Raw genomic sequence first — 19,455 nt, 5'->3', positions numbered from 1 at the left:
CGTCACGGCGCTCACCTCCTCGACCTCGTCGGCGGCGGAGGAGCGCCTCAAGGTGTACCTCCGCATCCGCCCCCTCCCGGCGCCGGAGCGGGAGCGCGGCTGCCGGCCTGCCGCCGGCCGCGCCAGGGCCAAGGAGCAGCCGCCGCCGCCGCCCAGGAAGCAGCAGCAGCCGCCGGGGGTCTGCCTCGTCGCCACCGGCCCCGGCTCCGTCGCGCTCACCGTCCCCCAGGCCAAGCTCGTCGACCACCGGCGCGGCCGCACCGCCACCGAGGTCTTCGACGGCTTCTCCGCCGTCCTCCCGCCCGACTCCTCGCAGGTATAACCTCCAAATCCTTGCAAATCTGCCCCATTTGCATCTATGGATTTTGAAGTCTGGCATTGCCTACGAGATTATCCCCTCCCGCTTAGAACAAGTTGCTGTACCCTAAGAAAAGCACCGAAACCCCGACGAGTCGGCTCCATTTCGACCTGCATTTTGCATTGCGCCTGTGCATTTTGCAAACCGAGGTCTTCTACCGGCTACAGATAACCGTGCTACGATCTCAGCCGGATTCTGCTGGGAGGATCTTGCGAGCATCCCCAGCACAGCAGTGAGGAACTGTTACAGTGTTTGAACTAGACTTTTTACTATAGTTAGCTAGCTGGAGATGTTTAACTCGTGTAAACTTTGCACAGCTTTTGTATGTATGTATTTTTAGTGGTGAAGTTTCGTTTGTTGTACGATACGACGAAAGCTCCTACATGACATGAGTATAGTTCTGTTACTAAAGGTTGTCGATTCATATAATCCTTGTTATGCTAGTTTAAGAAAAAGCAGCATCAATCTTCTTTTTTCAGATCTGTGCTTTCACCTCACAGTTGTGCCAAGTGTAAGGAACTTATTGTCCTTGCTATTACGATTGTTTACCTTACTGTAGAGACCATGGGATATTTTTGCAGATAAACTACGGTAAAATAGTTAGGTGTGAATTCTAAGGATTTTGTCCTATGGGTTTCGTTTGGCATTTTTCGTAAGGATTCGAGTGCACTCTATTTTGGAGAGAATATTTCATCCGTCGGACGTCAATTCATTTTCTTTTCACTCTATGATGTGATGTAATTCTTTCCAATCCACCCATGGATTTTTATTTATGTACCACCCAACTATTTTTCTTCATAACCCACACAAAGGCTGAAAGACGCATAAAATGAATTTTTCTTCCGTATAATCTTAATACAGTCTCATAGATCTTTCCATTTCAGCCTTTAAAAGTCCAATGCACACACCCTGGCTATATCTTCGCTCCTCCAAAATCCATGCATTTATTTTTTTGTGTACCATCGTGATGCATGACATGCCAAACTCTTGCAGAAATCCAAATCTTCACAATTATGGTTTTTTCGTATCTCTATTTTCTTGTTCCTGTTATTCAAGTAGGCATTTGTGCAGTTTTTATACGTTGAGGCATATTAAAGTTGTGGAACTAATGCTTAGCAATACTGAAAAACCAATTCACAATTGGTAAGTCGGTTTGAAAATTCTTGTTTCTAGTCAACCGGTCGTCGGCATGTCAACCAGTATAAAAGTACATTTGTTCACTGCATTACTATCTTTTTTTTTTTTAGGTGATGCATTACTGTCTTAGTGGTACAATGCTATCGATTTCAGGACAGACCTAGGAGTATTTCTGTACCGGGCTATGATTTAGATGACGTTTACTGGACCTGAACTATGCATTTTCTGGCATGCTATTAATCTCTCCTTGCAATTCCGTGCAGAATGATATCTTTACTCAAGTGATGAACCCGCTAGTGGACGAGTTCTTGGGAGGAAAGAACGGCCTTCTGGTTGCGATGGGTCCGACAGGGTCCGGCAAGACGCATACCGTCTTTGGTACTGCAAGAAATCCCGGCCTGGTACCGCTCACGCTACAGAAGATCTTCACTACGGCAGATGAATCCGAAGGTGGCAACCAATCGCCAAGGTACACCTGTTCTGGCCTTTTTGCTGCCAGCTTGGTACACTCCACTAATGTATAATCTGCGTATCTAGTACTGGGTCTGTGCTAGGATTGACGCCAAATGCCGCAAATATAGCAAATGTTCAGAAGATTATTGGAGCATGCAAGTCTGTAAATTTCTGAAACTAAAAAAGTTTTACAGTTTTGGATTCTCTCGCAAACAGCTTATAACTTAACATGATCTGCAAACGCAAGTTCTTTGTTAGCTTTTCTAGCTATGGCGGAAGCAATTAAATCACAAACATTGTCTTAATGAGTTCCATGTTATACTTGCAGATTATTTTACTTGTCAATGTTCGAGATACTCAGTGAAGGAAAAGGAGAACGAATTCTCGATCTTCTGTCTGATGCAACAATTAAAGGCCTTAAAGAGGTATCTATCCCGAAAGACGGGGTCTTCGAATGGCACATTCCAGTTGATATGCACTGCATTGATATGAATAGTTTTTGTAGTAGCATGCAGTAAAGTGCTCGCCTTTCTGGCAATAGCATAAAATTAGATGCTCACTGTTATCTATTTGCAGGTAGCCATTTCAAGTGCCATGGATGCTGAGAGTTTAGTTTCACGTGGCATGCTTAAGCGGAGCACAGCTGCAACTGATGCTAACAGCGAGTCAAGGCATGTTCTCTGTATAGATAGATCTGCAAACATATCTTTGATATAAATAGCACTTATCCTGAAAAATGGGCATTGTTTTCTCATTGCTCCTAACTAAGTTTCTACACTTTCTGTTTTCAGGTTTTCCTTTGAACTTTTTACTTGCAGTTATATACAACGATGTTAAGATTAACTTCATATTGTATTGCAGCCGGTCACAGTGCATCATCACTATACGTGCTGTTCATAAAAACGTTGACCAACAAAGTGAGCACCCGATTAGTGGATCTGTCTTGACCATTGCTGACCTTGCTGGAGCAGAGCGAAAAAAGAATACTGGAAATAAGGTCTATTCGTCTATCACCGTTAATTGTATTGTATAGCAGTGATCATAAAACCATGTCATGACACCTGTTCTTCTACTGGATAATGGTCTAAATAACTTTTAATCTTTGATTTCCAGGGTTCAAGGTTGTTGGAGAGTAACTTTATCAACAATACGTCCATGGTTTTCGGTCTATGTCTGAGGGTAAAATTGGCCTTTTCATTTGCTGCCCTTTATGCACAACAGATGGTGCTTGCAGAATGCATTTTTTATCAGTGAGGTGCGCCTGCCAGCTAATGATAGTTTTGCTTTTCAACTTTGGTAACTGCAGGCTTTATTAGATCATCAGAAAAATCAGAAGAAAACCTTGGAGAAACATTTTAAGAACTCAATGGTATGTGTGCTGACAATGTATTCTTTGAAATAAACATAGCATGGATCTTGAATCTTCCCTTTTTTTGATTCTTTTGGCTGGTCTCCAAACAATGCCCATCACATGTTTCTTCAATCAACATAACATTTTTAGTGGAGATCTTCCCTTTCTCTGTTTGGGGATCTAACAGTCGACACGTATTGATCTAATAAGAAATATGTCTATCAACATAATATTTTTAATGTGCTCATAGTCATATCTCCATCCCCAACTAAGCTACTGACTTCCTATATATTGTATTATAATTTGTGCAGCTTGGATTCCATGTATACACTACTAGCTTGCTATTAGATTTAGATGTTACTCTGTTTTTGGACACTCAGTTTTTCTACTCTTTAAACCTGTATATGCTATGAGTTTTTAGTTTTAAATGCTATTATCCAGTTCTTGATGTTAGTTAGTTAGTAACACATAATATTATTTTCATTTGTCCTAAATATTTTGAGTTTTGAAAGTTGACAAGGTACTTGAAAGACTACCTGGAGGGAAGGAAGAAGATGACTCTGGTAAGCCATTCTGAGATAAAATGGTCTATTTTCTTATCAACAGCTCCTCAAACGACATATTTTACTAGTTAAAAGTTTTTTTGACCATGACAAATGTACTACTCCCTCGGTCCCAAAATAAGTGTTGCTGATTAAGTACAAAGTAATGCTAAATCAGCGACACTTATTTTGGGACAGAGGGAGTATTATTCTATTGGCCATTTTGAAGGATGTCTATTGAAATTTTTTCAACCGAGGGCATATTTTTGCAAGTCACTCACATTCTCTATATTTTTATGCTGGAAGAGTGTCATTGACACCCTTACTCTGAGGTCACACAGCGCATATTGACTTGATAAGTGCACTGTTCTTAATTACCATTTCTATTGTTTTTCAGATTTTGAACGTGAAACCAGGAGAAGATGATTACGCTGATACATCATATTTGCTCAGACAAGCATCTCCTTACATGAAAATAAGGTACTTCCCTTAGCTTTTATGACATACTTTTTTTTCTTTTTTCTTCTTCCAGCCTTTTGTTGTCTTTGGAGAAAGGGAAATACATAACTGGAGTTGAAATGTTAGATACTTAGATTGCATTTTATCCTAGACCTAGAGTTTTATCCAATTCTGGTGCATGCAGTTCAGTCCTAGACTCCTAGTGTAACATTGACAATATTTCCTATTAGGATTAAGTGAAAGAACTCAAGGAGCAGAGAAGTCCTTTATTTAAACCTATTACAATAGCAGATATTTGTCTGAGCAAATATTGATGAATCTTCCTATTATAATTCATTCTATTTCCTGTTATCTTTTCAGGTACACCAGCCTTGATGAATCTTCTAACTTGGTTTCCCAAAAGAGAACCAATGTTTCCCTGGTTTGCCAAGAGAACAAGAAAAAGAGGAAGGTTAACAAGCCCGAACCTGAAGTTGTTACGGTACAAATTAATTAAATCCTCCAATAATTTTGTCCCATTTAAGTATTTAATTTCTGTCTGGCGCAGAGCCTCACTTGTATAGATATTTCAGCTCTGATACTTAATTTTTTTGAATGAACTATCATTTTTGTTATGTTCTGCAGGCTGAAGAAAAGGAGCTGCAAAGAGTGTCTCGAAGTGAACAAATCATGAAAAACCTTTTCAATGCTTTATGGACTGTTTCAAAACAAAAGATTACGGTAAGCAGCAAAAGATTTTGGTAATTTGTTCATTCGAGTCTCTTTTTGTATTGTGTTGATCCATGGTATTTCGTTCATAGGAGTCTGAGGTTGCTGCTAAAAGCATGCAAGAATTGCTCAAAGATAAAGACACTGAAATTCTAGAGCTGAAAAAGGAGTTGGATGACCTGAAGTCTCGTTGTTCACGCGTTAAGCAAAATGGTGCTGCATCAATTGCTATAAGCTCGGTTTCTGAAACTGAACTGGCCAGTGACGCTGCATTAGACAATCTCCATGTAAGTTCAGCTTCAAATTATAATATCTTACGCTTGATGTTCTATTTACATATACGGCCTTATATGTGCATGATGAATGACTTAGATTTGGTGGTATATATGCTATATGATTTTCTGCTATTTCAAGCAATAATCAAATAAGCATGCTTTAATGTTATAACTCTATAAGCAAGTTACCACATCTCCAATGCTCATGTGTATTTTTTTTTGCATATCACCTTCTGCCCTGCTTTATGTACTACTTGTGCCTCAATAGCAAGCAAGTATCTCCCCTTTAAGTCTCTATCTCAATACTTTATATGCCATGAGGTCTGGTTTGCTGTACACTCTACACTTACCTGCTACCTGAACAGCCGTTAGGAGTAGCATAGGGTGTTCGTGTTGCTTGTGTAGACTTGTAGGGTGTTCTTTGTTGTATGAAATCGGCACTTTCTTGCCCAACTTTTTCATATATTTGCTTCTACTCTTTGTGAAAAGACACACAAACACTTCTTTTCATGTTATTTGAAGTAAGCCATACATATGAGGTCGGAACTTTCTTGCTGATATGCTTGTGTTTGTCTACAGTTGAGCACTGAGTTGGTACAAAAGATCTCAGAAGAATCTACATATTCTGATCCAGAAATGTCTTCAGCTTATTGCGATATGACAGGTTTATATGTTTTCACAGTAAACATGTCCTCACCAATATCAGCACATGGTTGTTTTAGTTCTGAGTCCATTTTCTTATAACAGAGAAATCCGTCGACTGTGATACCTCTGTTGCTAATTTGATAGATGAACAAGAGTTGAGCTCCAGATATTTGAAGGTTTTATACTTATCCTTAAACATTCTGCACTCCGTCGTGTTCAATGTGTCCACAGAGTTCATCCTTTTGTGATGCTGACCTAGTGTTGAAGAAATTCGCCTCATCTTCTACTGATACAATGCCATCCTACTTTTTCAGAAAGAGGAATCATGCACTCCTGATGTTACTGAACCCAAGTGCGATCTGAAAAAGGAAAATACTGAGGTGGGCATGCAATTTTCTATCACTTTCTCATGTATGCAAAGTCATTTTGCGTTGCATTTGAACCTAGTTCTTGTTAAAGTTTTTGATTGCGTGCTATTTGATTTAGCAGCAGCGTTTTCCAGCAGCTACAGCCGCTATAGCAGGCTATAGCGGCAGCTAAGCCATTTAGCGGCAGGTAGTACATGTGTATATTTAGTAAAATTACAGTGCATATTCAGCAGTAAAACAGGGTATTTTCATCAGGATTTTCAGCAGGAAAACAGAGTACATAACTATATATTCAGTTATTTACCAGTTCACAAACATGGGAAATTAAATCAAACATGCATCAATTCATCAGCCCACAACACATTGGAATCAAACAAGCATCAGTATTCAGTAGTCACAACAAAGTATCACCAATTCACCAGTCACTTGAATTCAAAGTCTTAGGTTCATAACAAACAATAAAGGGGTTTGCACCTGGCCAGCAATCCGTGATACTACGTCCACTACATGCATCATGAAATGTTCACCATTCAATAGTTTTTCAAAAGCACATGTAGCAGAATGGACAGCATAAAGAAGTTCATGGACAAATTGACAGTCTCACAAGTCAGAACCAGAGCTCATGTCATTGTTGCCGTTGTCGTCGTTGTCGTCGTCACTTTCTGAAGCAGAGGAAGCAGAAAGCAAATCTTCATGAGGAGTAACAGGGATCATCTTCTTCTTCTTCTTAGAATGGATACCCCTCTTTCTTTTAAGTATTGGATTCGTTGTCGAAGTTGATGGTCCAGCTTGACCACTTGCATATGGCAGTTCTTCTTGTTCTTCTCCTTCAGATTGTTCGTCATTGGCATTTGGCACCACACCAGTGATCCATTCGTTGTCGTCATCTTCTAAAACATCGACCACGTGCTTCTCAATTAGGGTCCTTGATTGTTTTTAGTTTCTTGTCCCTCAGTCTGGTGTTGAACTTGATGAATACAAGGTCACTCATCTTGTCATGACTGTCCATCCTTCTCAAAACAGTTTGGTGTTTGCCTGCTACGTCTCTTCGTGTGAACCTACAAAATGAACAGATTGTCAAAATGATCCTCATGCAAGAAAGAGTGCCATATATATAATCAAAAGGACAAGCAGAGAAACAAATGGACAAGTATACCATCAAGCAAATATATAACCAGGACTATTTGTATACTCACTTGATCAAAGTATATGAACCATCATACATCCATAAAGAAAGCCCATTGCCGGTACATCACTGTCCATCCTTCTCAAAACATTTGCCATCGGCTCAAAGAAATTCACAGCAACATCTACTGCTTTCCAAAAAGTTTCAGAGCGAATAGTTTTAGCTGCATTCTTCCCCTTTGCCTTTTTAAGGTGGTCCATATCATTGAGTTCATCAGACCTAAACAACTTCTGCAGCTCCTTTTTTGTTGTCCTGCAAGCTCTTCAAGTTCAAATATGCTGTAGCAAACCTAGTAATACCAGAACGAACAAGATCTTTTCCAAGAAATTTCCTCATCAGAGCTAAAACTCTTGTATGTGCATAAAGGAACAGAGTCACAGCCCTTGCTTTGACAATGGTTTGCTCAACTGTAGGTAGCTTGCCTATGTCCTCCAGCATCAAATCAATTGTGTGGGCTGCATAACCATTCCAAAATAAGGAGGGGCGCTTCACTTTCATCATCGCTGCTGCTGATATATTGACAGATGCATTGTCAGTTACAATTTGAATTACATTTTTCTCTCCAATTTCTTCTACGCAGCCATCAACAAGCTCAAATATCATCTTGCCATCTTTTCTCACATCCGAACAGTCAACAGATTTAAGAAAAACAACACCATAAGCGCTGTGAACTACCAAATTCATTACCCCCCTTCCTCTTTTGTTGGTCCATGCATCTGTCATGATAGTACATCCAGTGAGGTTCCATGCATCTTTATGTCCAGCGAATCCTTCCTCAACTTTCTTCTTGCTCCAAGTAAGGGCCACCCATTTCATAGGGAGTGGGGCCTGTCATGTCTGACCCAAATGTTCCAATAGCTGTAAGCATCTGTTCAAAGCTTGGAAGTAAGACTGTGTTGTGGGCAATGCCTGCTTCATAGAAGAACTGACAGATGTACTCACAAGCCCGAACCCTCCTCTCTTCCCTTATTTGTGAGGACAACTTGGATTGCACCTTCACGGATAAGCCTTTTTGTTTACTTGCAGCTAAAACCTCTTCTGGTGTCTTGATGCAAAACTTATCCATTGCACCATGTGGAGCCCTTACTCTGCCCTGATCCTGATAATAAAAGAATACCACCGCCACCACCACCACCCAAGATGTCATCTCCATCATCAGCCCCATCATCATTTCCATCCAAAGTAACATCACTTCTGCGCATTGCTTTCTCACTGGCCTTCTTTTCCTTTGCTTCATCTTTCTTTGAGATCAACTCCCTCATCTCTTGCTTTACATCAGCAGGAACAAGTTTGCACAAAGTAACACTTTCCTTTTTGATGTTTGCAAAGTGGTACTTCATCCGAGTAATACCACCCATGTAAATACCATAGCAGAAGTTGCATTTCACAGCAGCCTTCTTTGTCTTATCTGGAATATTGCAATACTTCCATGCTGGGTCATCTGATGGAGGTGCATGAGTTGGTGGCACTACTGGTGTAGTGTTTGACCCAGCCAAGCCTACAAAAATCATATACAAATTAAATGTGAAATGACTTGACTTACTGAGAGCATTCTACAATTAACCGGTGACTAATATATATATATATATATGAAACAAGAAAACCATTACCCCAAAAGATTTGCAACATCAAATGCTTGTTCTGAAAGTAGCACAACAAATAGCAACATCTTTATACAGATCTTCACCAACCAATAATAGAAAGAAAGAAAAACAGGTCATGCACAGCCATCAATTGATTCTAACATAAAAGAACGAACACCACATGAAAATCAGCGAAATCTCGGAAATAAATCGATCCAGAAGCTCACTATGACTGTTGTGGTGCTTCCTACAGTATCGTTTTTAGGACGCTGCAGAGATAAAGTTCAGCAGTCCCCAGTTCACAAGAGATATCATATCAAGAAGCCATCATATAAAGAAAATTGAGTGGCAGATCTGTAGTGTATTGGAGAGCTATCTTGAAAATCTTAGCTACAAGCAACAAGCTACGACCTGAACTACAAGTCTCCAATCCCAAGATCATGCCATGGTGCTTATACTGAATCCACAAACGAATAAACGATGGAAGAGGAATCTGCCTCCTGGAGATGTGCTGGAACCGGGAGTTGGAGCCGTGTTAGACTGGGATTGGGATGTCATTATGGTCGCGGAGGCCTTGCTGCCCTGTCTCCTCGTCACTGCATCCGGCTTCCGGCGATGCAGCAACCGGTCCACTGACCGCAACTGGGAAAGAGTCGAGCAGCCGCCGCAGGTGGGAGGGAGTGAAGGAAATGGATACGATTCTAGGTTTCCTGGGGGTGCGGCTCTCTCTATTGAGTAAATTTGGGCCAAGCTCTATTTGGGCCTCTATTTCATACTTTCAGCCCATCCCAGCGAAACTGCTGCGACTGCTAAGGCAAATCGCGCCGTTTCGCGCCGCAATAGCGTGAGTAGTGACAGCTTGCGTTTCTATAGGGATTGCGTCGCGGGGAGGCTTCAAGCCAGCGATTGCGCCGCAATAGCGCTCATTTCGCGTGCAATTTAAATCTTTGCTTGTTACTGAACAACATCATTTTTACTTTATGTTCCTCTTATTTCAGACAATCCGACAAGTGGGCAACAAGGAATCTGATGGTTCTGAGAGCTGTTCTGAACAAACATCGGCACCTGACGGTGGTGTAACACATGCACCCAGTCATTTGGATGACCCATCTGAGCTTAGCTTTTCAGGTCAAATTGTATATCCACTTTGTTTGACAGCTCTTAAACTAACTGGTACACAACAACTGAGATACATGTATCATTTCTGCAGAACTTCATATAGTTCCATGTAATCTGTCCGCACAGTTTACTGATATACAAGTTAGTGAGAAAGCTCCCATGGAACAAAGTGAAGAAGAGGAGTTAAGCAGCAATACAGAAGTGGAGAGTATTCAACATGACGTCGACATAAAAGGTTCAAACTCATTTCTTATGCTTGTTTCTTCGTTGCTAGTGATGTACTTCTTTTTTGTTAAACTTCCGCTCAATCTTTGTACAGAGATGAAGCAGCATGATTATCAAAGTTCATCTCAGCAACCGAACTGTGACGCTGGAGACGTTAGCTCCAATCAGCCTTTCTTAGAGTTGCAAGGCATGGTATGTAATCCTTTGATCCTTCTGTTTTTGCAACTCAAAGGGAATTTACCCTACACGTTTTTGGAATATTCTTAGTATGCCATGGTTGGTCATAATGGCAGGATGCATATTTTTAATATACAAGTTACCCTACACCAGTTTCTGCTACTAGGAATACCCTACTGGAAACTATGACATATCGGTTAAACTTTTCCTTCACTTCTAGGGTGCTGCTCACCAGAATCCTGATGAACTGGTGCCTGAGCCAGAAAGGTGCGAGTCCATGGTAAAGGAGGCCACTGCAGCACACGGTAGGTGTCAAGTGTCGTGCATAATAATCTTTGGTCGCTAATTTTTGGTATATTCACGTTGCTTTCATTAAATGATGAGATGAGTCGCCTAATCAACATCGGTGCATTTCTGCAGCACATGGAGCAAATGAGGACCTTTGCGCTTCGAAGCCTCGTGAAAACACAAAGAAGCCGTCAAGGTGAGTGAGGGTACTTATGGAAGGCGGCACCTAAATGCAAAAACCAGCTTGATGAGTAATTAATATCCATAATATAGTTGACACAACCCGTGGTTTGGTTTGGTGAAGCAGGAGGAGGCTGCTGCCGGTGTCGGCCATGATGCTCAAGGAGTTCACCGGCCCTGCCATTGGTTTGGTATGCACGCACGCACGCACGCTCCACCTTGTCTGCGGGAACCGTTTGGTTTTGGACCGATTGATTCTAACCTAACTGACTGGCGCAATGGCTGTTACTGCAGGATGGAGGAGGCGCCAAGGCATCGTCGGGCGAGCAGTCGGCGACGGCTGCTGGGCGATCGGACGCGCTCATCCGGCTCCTCAAAGCAAAAGCGCCGCCCATGAGGCATCATCGGGGCTAGAGAAGAACACCCACCCACTCAATTAGATAAAATTCAGACCGTCAAATCATCTTGGTTTGGTGTAGTTATTATTACTTCTCCACGGTGGGTTGCTTCTGTAGGATCTTCACCAAGTCCAGTTCACAATTAAACTTTTGGTGACACATGGAAATTTATCTATCGAAGAAACGCTCTCATCATCATTGTGCATTCGTATAGTTTGCGATTTTTCATCGGTAGTGAGGAACTATATAGCGAAAAGAAGATGGCACCTGATCCGTACTCGGCACTTTATTCCATTTTTTAAAAGCAAATACACCCATAAGTTTAAACAATATTCTCCTTTTTTTGTGGGCAAACATCTTGATTTTTCTTTTTGTTAGCGGCAAAGAGAGAAAAACACGATTATTCATAGTCATGAATACTGTTATCACCGCTTGGAATTTTAAATAACAATGTTAGACTGTTATTTTTGGTACAAGCAACATTCAGTTTTTTCGTGAATTCTAACATGTATTAACTACCTACGTTTTGGGATTTTTTTTTAAATGGAGCTTTGGAGCCGTGCAAATCCTCACTCTTAGAGCAACTCTAGCAGATAGCCTCTCATGTTTTTCATGTTTTCTTATTTATTTATAGTATTTTTATATGAAAACTTGTTGCCCTTTATTTTTTATAGGTTTTCGGTCTATGTCTGAGGGTAAAATTAGCTTTTTCATTTGCTGCTCTTTATGCACAACAGATGGTGCTTGCAGAATGCATTTTTTATCAGTGAGGTGCGCCTGCCAGCTAATGATAGTTTTGCTTTTCAACTTTGGTAACTGTGGGCGTTTTTTTTAACATCAGTACAGACACAAGTGCTCATATACACGCGCATACACTCACCCATATGAACGCACACACGCACACCCTACCTCTATGAGCACCTCTGAAAGATTGAGCCGACATATCATCTTGAAATTTATGAAGTCACCGTAGGCACCTCGTCATCGGCGGGAACGTCTCCCTCCACTGAATGCGCATCGCCGGAAATCTTGAAATAAATCCAAAAATAAATGCGAACACCAGGAGAAATATTTTAAGAACTCAATGGTATGTCTGCTGACAATGTATTCTTTTGAAATAAACCTTGGAGAAATATTCCTGAAGCCAACTTTGGTCAAGGAGGCTTGGCTTGGGGACAAAGGAAGATTGGCAACGTCAAGCTGCAGATCGCGATGGCCAACTGGATAATCTTCCAGCTTGACGTGGCGCAGGAACGGCGCTTGCTTTCGGCTGGGGAGATATGGCTGCGTCGAACACTCAAGCTCGTAGCGCTCGGCCTTGCCTCCCTCGAACGCACTAGCGAGGCAAAGGTCATGAATTCGATGGCTTCAGGAAGGAGACGCTAGTACCAAGCTGTTTCACCTCATGGCAAATGGCAAGAAGACGAAAAACTTCATTCCGGCGATCATGCATGATGGAAACTTAATCACGGATCAGCACGGCAAGGAGGAAATCTTTTTCCAAACTTATAAAGACTTGCTAGGCACGGCAAGAGGGCGCGAGAACACCCTGGTCCTAGATTTCCTTGAGATCCAGCCTGTGGACTTGCTAGATCAGGATGTGTATTTCACAGAGGAGGAGGTTTGGGCCACGATCAAGGATATGCCTGCGGATCGCGCGCCGGGCCCGGACGGGTTTATCGGCCTCTTTTTTCAGAAGGCCTGGAGTACTATCAAAGGAGACTTGCTTGCCGCCATCCACCATCTCTTTCTCGGTAATGACCGCAGTTTTGAAAGACTAAACCAAGCCCTGATCACTCTTATTCCTAAGAAGGCCGACGCGTGTCTTATGGGTGATTTTCGTTCAATTAGTTTGGTTCATAGCTTGCCCAAGATCGGTTCCAAGCTACTCGCAAATCGATTGTGGCTACACATGAATGAGCTCGTCCACGCCAACCAATTGGCATTCATCAAGGGGAGGAACCTACATGACAATTTTTTGCTCGTAAGACAGGTGGCTAGATCCCTCCATCGCCGGAGAGCAAAAGGAGTCTTGCTCAAGTTGGATATCTCACAAGCGTTCGACACTTTATCTTGGCCATTCTTATTTGAGGTTCTTCGTGCCAAGGGGTTTTCGGACACTTGGACGTCCTTGATTGCGATCTTGCTCTCTACGGCCAGCTCCCGTGTGGTGGTTAATGGACATGCGGGGCAAAAATTCTCTCATGCTCAAGGGCTTCGGCAGGGAGACCCGATCTCGCCGTTGCTATTTGTTATTGCTATGGATGTCCTCACATCCCTAATCACGAGAGCATAGGAGAGTGGAGTGTTGAGCAAAATGCCGGGTTGCACCCCCATGCAACGTCTTTCCATCTATGCGGACAATGTCATATTATTTGTTAGACCAACCATACCGGATCTCAGATTTGTTAAGGAGGCTTTGCACATATTCGGGATTGCATCGGGACTGAACATCAACTACTCTAAGTCCACGACCATAATGATTAGAGACGAGGATGGCGACAAAGAGCTGGTCGAGGGTGCAATGCCCTAGAGCATGGAGTCTTTTCCCTGCAAGTACTTGGGGCTGCAACTCTCCATATGGCAATTGACGCGCTCTGAGTGGCAACCGATAGTGGATAATGTGCTCAATTTTATGCCAGGCTGGCAGAAGGGGCTGATCACTAGAGCAGGGAGGTTGGTGCGTGTGCATGACGTGGTTATGGCGCGCCCCACTCACCATCTTATCATAGCGGATGCCCCCAAATGGGCAATTGAGCAAGTCAACAAAAGGTGCAGAGCATTCTTCTGGGAAGGGTCTGAGGCGATTCATGAAGGAAAATGCCTGGTGGCTTGGCAAAGAGTATGCAGGCCTAAAGACCTAGGTGGCCTTGGGATGCTTGATTTAAAACGTCAAGGCTTGGCATTAAGATTGCGCTGGGAGTGGCTCAGACGTACTGACTCTAACCGACCCTGGCATGGGCTCCTGATGGTGAGTGATCCACAAGTTCATAGGGCCTTCGACAGCTTGGTGCATTGGAAACTTGGGGATGGAAACAAGGTGCTGTTTTGGAAGGATAGATGGATGGAAGGTGGGACTGCTAAGGAGATTGCTCCGAGCATATGGGGCAAGGTTCGCACACAGACTATGACCAAGCGGACAATGAATGATGGACTGATGAACCACCGCTGGTCTGCGGACATCTCAGGAGAGCTTACCACCGACGATCTAGTTCAGTTAATCAAGCTATGGGAGATTGCCATTACCACGCACCTCGATCCTACTTTGTTGGATGAGGCTATATGGCCCTGGAATTCCAAGCAAGTTTACACCTCAGCCTCCGCTTACCAAATGCTTTTCAAAGGTGCAATCAGTGTGGCTTATGCGCGATGGATTTGGAAATGCTGGGCACCCCTCACTTGCAAGATCTTCATGTGGCTCGCGATACAACATAGAATATGGACTTCTGATCGAAGGCTTCGGCATGGGTTACAGGACAACCCTCACCTTGCTATCTATGTGACCAGGAGGAAGACAACGTGGATCATCTACTCGTCCAGTGTGTATATTCACGTCAAGTATGACACCTGATCTTGTCCTGCGTAAGGGCTGCACCGGCCTTAGCGTCGGTGGAGAATGATAATTTGGAATCTTGGTGGGGTAGCACCCGAAAGCAGCTTGGCAAGGAGATTCGTAAAGCTTTCGATAGCCTGGTGATTCTGGTGTATTGGCACTTATGGAAGCAAAGGAATGATCACGTTTTCCACCCGATGACTCCATCTACGTTGGTCTCTGATTTAGCAGTTAGCATGTGGGCGACAGCGGGAGGGAGTGGAGTTGACACCATTTTGTGAGGAGTTAGCATAGTGCGTGGAGTTGGAGTTTTCCGTGGCCTCAGTTGGCTTGTGACTGTTGGCTATGCTTGTAACACTCTTGTACATTGTTTTCTCTCTTCTATAAAGCTAAGGTACACAATTTGCGTACTCCAGAAAAAGAAATAAACATAGTATGAATCTTGAATCTTCCCTTTTTGATTCTTTTGGCTGGTCTCCAAACAATGCCCATCACATGTTTCTCCAATCAACATAACTATCACGGCCTGGTTGATTGTCGCGCAGGTTGTAGTCGTGGGTTGTAGGAGGACGAGGGCGAGGCCCTCGCCGGCCTATGGTTGGAGAAGGGGGTTGAGGAGGAGCGCCGTGGCTTGTAACACTCTTGTACATTGTTTTCTCTCTTCTATAAAGCTAAGGTACACAATTTGCATACTCCAGAAAAAGAAATAAACATAGTATGAATCTTGAATCTTCCCTTTTTGATTCTTTTGGCTGGTCTCCAAACAATGCCCATCACATGTTTCTCCAATCAACATAACGATCACGGCCTGGTTGATTGTCGCGCAGGTTGTAGTCGTGGGTTGTAGGAGGACGAGGGCGAGGCCCTCGCCGGCCTATGGTTGGAGAAGGGGGTTGAGGAGGAGCGCCGTGGCACAAGAGCAAGGAGGTGAGGTTGTAGGTTATTTTCTGCTTGCGTTTATTGATCCAAGGGATCGCCATATATAGCCTAATTACAAGACCAGATTACAGACTCCTATTACAATTGGTTGTTGGCAGGGTAACCTTCTACGGGACTAAACCTTTCCAACTAATACCCAGACTCCTAATCTAAAAAAACTATAATTAAACTAGGACATATTTTTAGGCAGGTGCAGGGCCGGCCCGCGCAGGTCCCTTGCGCCTATAGGGATGGCCCCACATGACATGTCCCCCTCCATTCTGAAACAGCTCGTCCTCGGGTTGGATGTACTCGACCCTGAAACAGAGGTGGAAGCATCGGTAGAACTTCCGACGGTGGACCATGGTACTTCTTCACGACCCCGACATGGAAGACATTGTGAATGCGGGCGCATGGGGGCAGCTCCAAACGGTAAGCAACCGTATCGATTTTAGCGAGGACTTTGAAAGGCCCATAATATTTGGGAGCAAATTTCCCTTTGGCGCCTACTCCAAGGAATGCCGCCGGCCGGTGGTGAAGACGGAGCCAAACCCACTCTCCAACATCAAAAGAAAGGGCCCGATGCTTATCATCATAGTAATGCTTGTACTGGTGTGCTGCCTGAAGGAGACGCTCACGGATGTCGAGTAAGAACTGATCGCGATCGACGATCTGCCGTTCCACCGCTTGATTGCGGATCTCGCCCGGCGTATAGTCCCGTAATGAGGGGGATCCCGTCCATAAACCACCCTGAAAGGAGTGTCCTTCAACGCTGAGTGGTACGAAGTGTTGTAGCAGTACTCCGGCCAAGGCAACCATTGGAGCCACTGCCGGGGGCGATCCCAGTTATGCAACGAAGGTACATGGTGATGACGCGATTGACGGCCTCAGATTGTCCATCAGACTGCGGATGGAAGGCCGAACTCATGTGCAAGCGCGTCCCCACGGCGGTAAACAGAGCCTTCCAAAAGCCCAAAGTGAAAACCACATCCCTGTCCGAAACGGTGGATGTGGGAAACCCATGAAGTCAGACAATGTTGGAGAAGAAGGCCTTAGCAACGGACTCTGCAGTGTACAGATGTGCTAAGGGGATGAAATACGCATATTTGGAGAAACGGTCCACGAGGTCAGTATCACACTTTTGCCGCCCACCTTCGGAAGTGCCTCAATGAAATCCATGGAGATGTCCTCCCAGACACGAGATGGCATTGACAAGGGTGCAACAAGCCGGCTAGATGAAGCTGCTCTGTCTTGTTGCGTTGACAAACCTGACAAGCACGAATATACTGCTGAAGTGTTGCCCTTGCTTGCGGCAGAAGGAAATCCCAGGAAGACGATGAAGTGACTTCTGGATACCTTCATGGCCCGCATCATGGGCTACAGCCAGGACCTCCCCGAGCAGCGGTGACGCGGGTGGCACATAAGCCCGTTATTGGAAGGTAACAACACCGTCATTGATAGACCAAGACTGTCCTAACCCACCAGATTCTAGTTGTTCCCGGAAAGTGACAAGCACCGGGTCCATGTGTGCAGCCTGACAAAGAGCTTCAAACAGATCAAAAGAAGGCCCAGAGATGGCGAGTGCCTGGCCGGCAGGAGCATCACAGCAAGAAAGAGCATCTGCGATGATTATTTTGGCGACCCGGTTTATATTCCACCGTGAAGTCAAACCCCAACAGCTTGCCCACCCAATGATGCTATGGAATGGTAGCGAGGCGTTGGTCCAGCAAAAACTTCAGGCTGTAGTGGTCAGTTTTCACGACACGCACGTCCCCAAAGATAGGGCCGTCAGTGGCGCACGGCGTGCACCAGACCAATGAGCCCCGCTCATAAGCGGCGAGAGAAGCATGGCGCGGAGCAATGGTTTTGCTGAAATAGGCAATGGGGCCGCCACCTTGATGCAGGACTGCCCCGAAACCAGATCCAGATGCATCACACTCCACAATGAATGCAACTGCAAAAATCCGGCAGCTGAAGCACAGGGGCGGTGGTAAGAGCTTTCTTGAGGGCTTCAAAGGCGATAGTCGCTGCACGCGTCCAAAGAAATCCGTCTTTCTTGAGGAGCACCGTGAGGGGAGCTGCAATGGTGCCAAAATCCCGGATGAAATTGCGGTAGTATCCTGCCAGTCCTAAGAAACCACGCACAACGCGGACGATGCGCGGAACCGGCAAGTCTACCACGACTAGAACCTTGTCGCTATCCATGGCAACTCCTACAACGGAGATGACGTGTCCCAGATAAGCCATGGTTTCCTCCCCAAAGGAACACTTGGAGCGCTTGAGAAATAGTTGATGTGTGCGCATAGCCTCCAAAACGAGCTTGACATGACGTAGGTGATCCGACCAGGATGAGATGTAGATCAAGATATCATCGAAGAAGGCAAGCATAAACCGACGAAGGTAGGGATGGAGGACGTTGTTCATGAGTGCTTGGAATGTCGCTGGGGCATTTGTCAAACCAAAGGCCATCACCACAAACTCAAAGAGGCCCTCATGTGTGCGGAATGCCGTCTTGTGGATATCCTCAGGGGCCATTCGAACCTGGTGGTAACCCGACCGGAGATCTAGTTTTGTGAAAAAGAGGACGCCCTTGAGTTCATCCAGAAGTTTATCGACAACGAGAATTGGAAACTTGTCCTTGATGGTGACAAGGTTGAGACCACGGTAGTCGATACAGAAACGCCAAGTCCCGTCGGCCTTTCTGACGAGTAGAACGAGGGATGAAAATGCAGAAGAACTAGGACGGATCAGACCGCGAGCCAACATCTCTGAACATTGGCGCTCCAGTTCATCTTTTTGAATTGTTGGGTAGCAGTAGGGACAGACAACAACTGTCGGTGTCCCGGGAATAAGATGAATATGATGGTCATGTGCACGCTGCGGCGGCCGGCCCTGTAGGTCGGCGAAAACATCGGTGAAAGTGGCCAGCAGGCTGTCCAGCAGGTCCTTGCCTTCGCACGCATGTAGGTGGGCAGGCCGTCCGAGGGAGTCGAGGCCCGACTGTTGGGGAACGTGGTCATTTCAAAAAATTCCTACGCAACTAACTCATTAGGCACATTGCTTGCAAGGCTTATAGTGATGTGCATTACCGAGAGGGCCCAGAGATACCTCTATGACAATCGTAGTGACAAATCCTAATCTCGATCTATGCCAACTCAACAAACACCATCGAAGACACCTGTAGAGCACCTTTATAATCACCCAGTTATGTTGTGACGTTTGGTAGCACACAAAGTGTTTCTCCGGTATTCGGGAGTTGCATAATCTCATAGTCATAGGAACATGTATAAGTCATGAAAAAAGCAATAGCAACATACTAAATGATCAAGTGCTAAGCTAACAGAATGGGTCAAGTCAATCACATCATTCTCTAATGATGTGATCCCGTTAATCAAATGGCAACTCATGTCTATGGCTAGGAAACTTAACAATCTTTGATTCAACGAGCTAGTCAAGTAGAGGCATACTAGTGACACTCTGTTTGTCTATGTATTCACACATGTACTAAGTTTTTGGTTAATACAATTCTAGC

The 19,455-nt window shown here is 44.3% G+C and overlaps 1 protein-coding gene across 2 annotated transcripts; it reads left to right on the top strand.

The window, feature by feature from the left end:
* The first annotated feature begins 142 nt into the window (after positions 1-142).
* On the top strand, positions 143-11,647 carry LOC119311601 (kinesin-like protein KIN-6). 2 transcript variants are annotated; one of them, XM_037587259.1, is made up of 22 exons: positions 143-316; positions 1,759-1,964; positions 2,277-2,373; positions 2,525-2,619; positions 2,810-2,945; positions 3,062-3,127; positions 3,255-3,317; positions 3,812-3,862; positions 4,239-4,321; positions 4,661-4,781; positions 4,925-5,020; positions 5,101-5,295; positions 5,863-5,947; positions 6,031-6,104; positions 6,243-6,308; positions 10,064-10,193; positions 10,276-10,419; positions 10,504-10,601; positions 10,807-10,891; positions 11,007-11,070; positions 11,179-11,245; positions 11,349-11,647. In XM_037587259.1, exons 2-22 carry the CDS (start codon positions 1,780-1,782, stop codon positions 11,466-11,468), a joined length of 2,121 nt encoding a protein of 706 aa, XP_037443156.1. In that variant the 5' UTR covers positions 143-316; positions 1,759-1,779; the 3' UTR covers positions 11,469-11,647. The 2 variants fall into 2 exon arrangements, with proteins under 2 accessions (XP_037443156.1, XP_037443157.1); XM_037587260.1 differs by having other exon boundaries at positions 144-316; positions 11,182-11,245.
* Positions 11,648-19,455: the final 7,808 nt, after the last annotated feature.

This window comes from Triticum dicoccoides, chromosome 5B (genome assembly GCF_002162155.2).
Source record: "Triticum dicoccoides isolate Atlit2015 ecotype Zavitan chromosome 5B, WEW_v2.0, whole genome shotgun sequence".
Classification (NCBI taxonomy): domain Eukaryota; kingdom Viridiplantae; phylum Streptophyta; class Magnoliopsida; order Poales; family Poaceae; genus Triticum; species Triticum dicoccoides.
The sequence above is the reverse complement of the archived record's forward strand: the minus strand, read 5'-3'. Positions and strand labels throughout refer to the sequence as shown.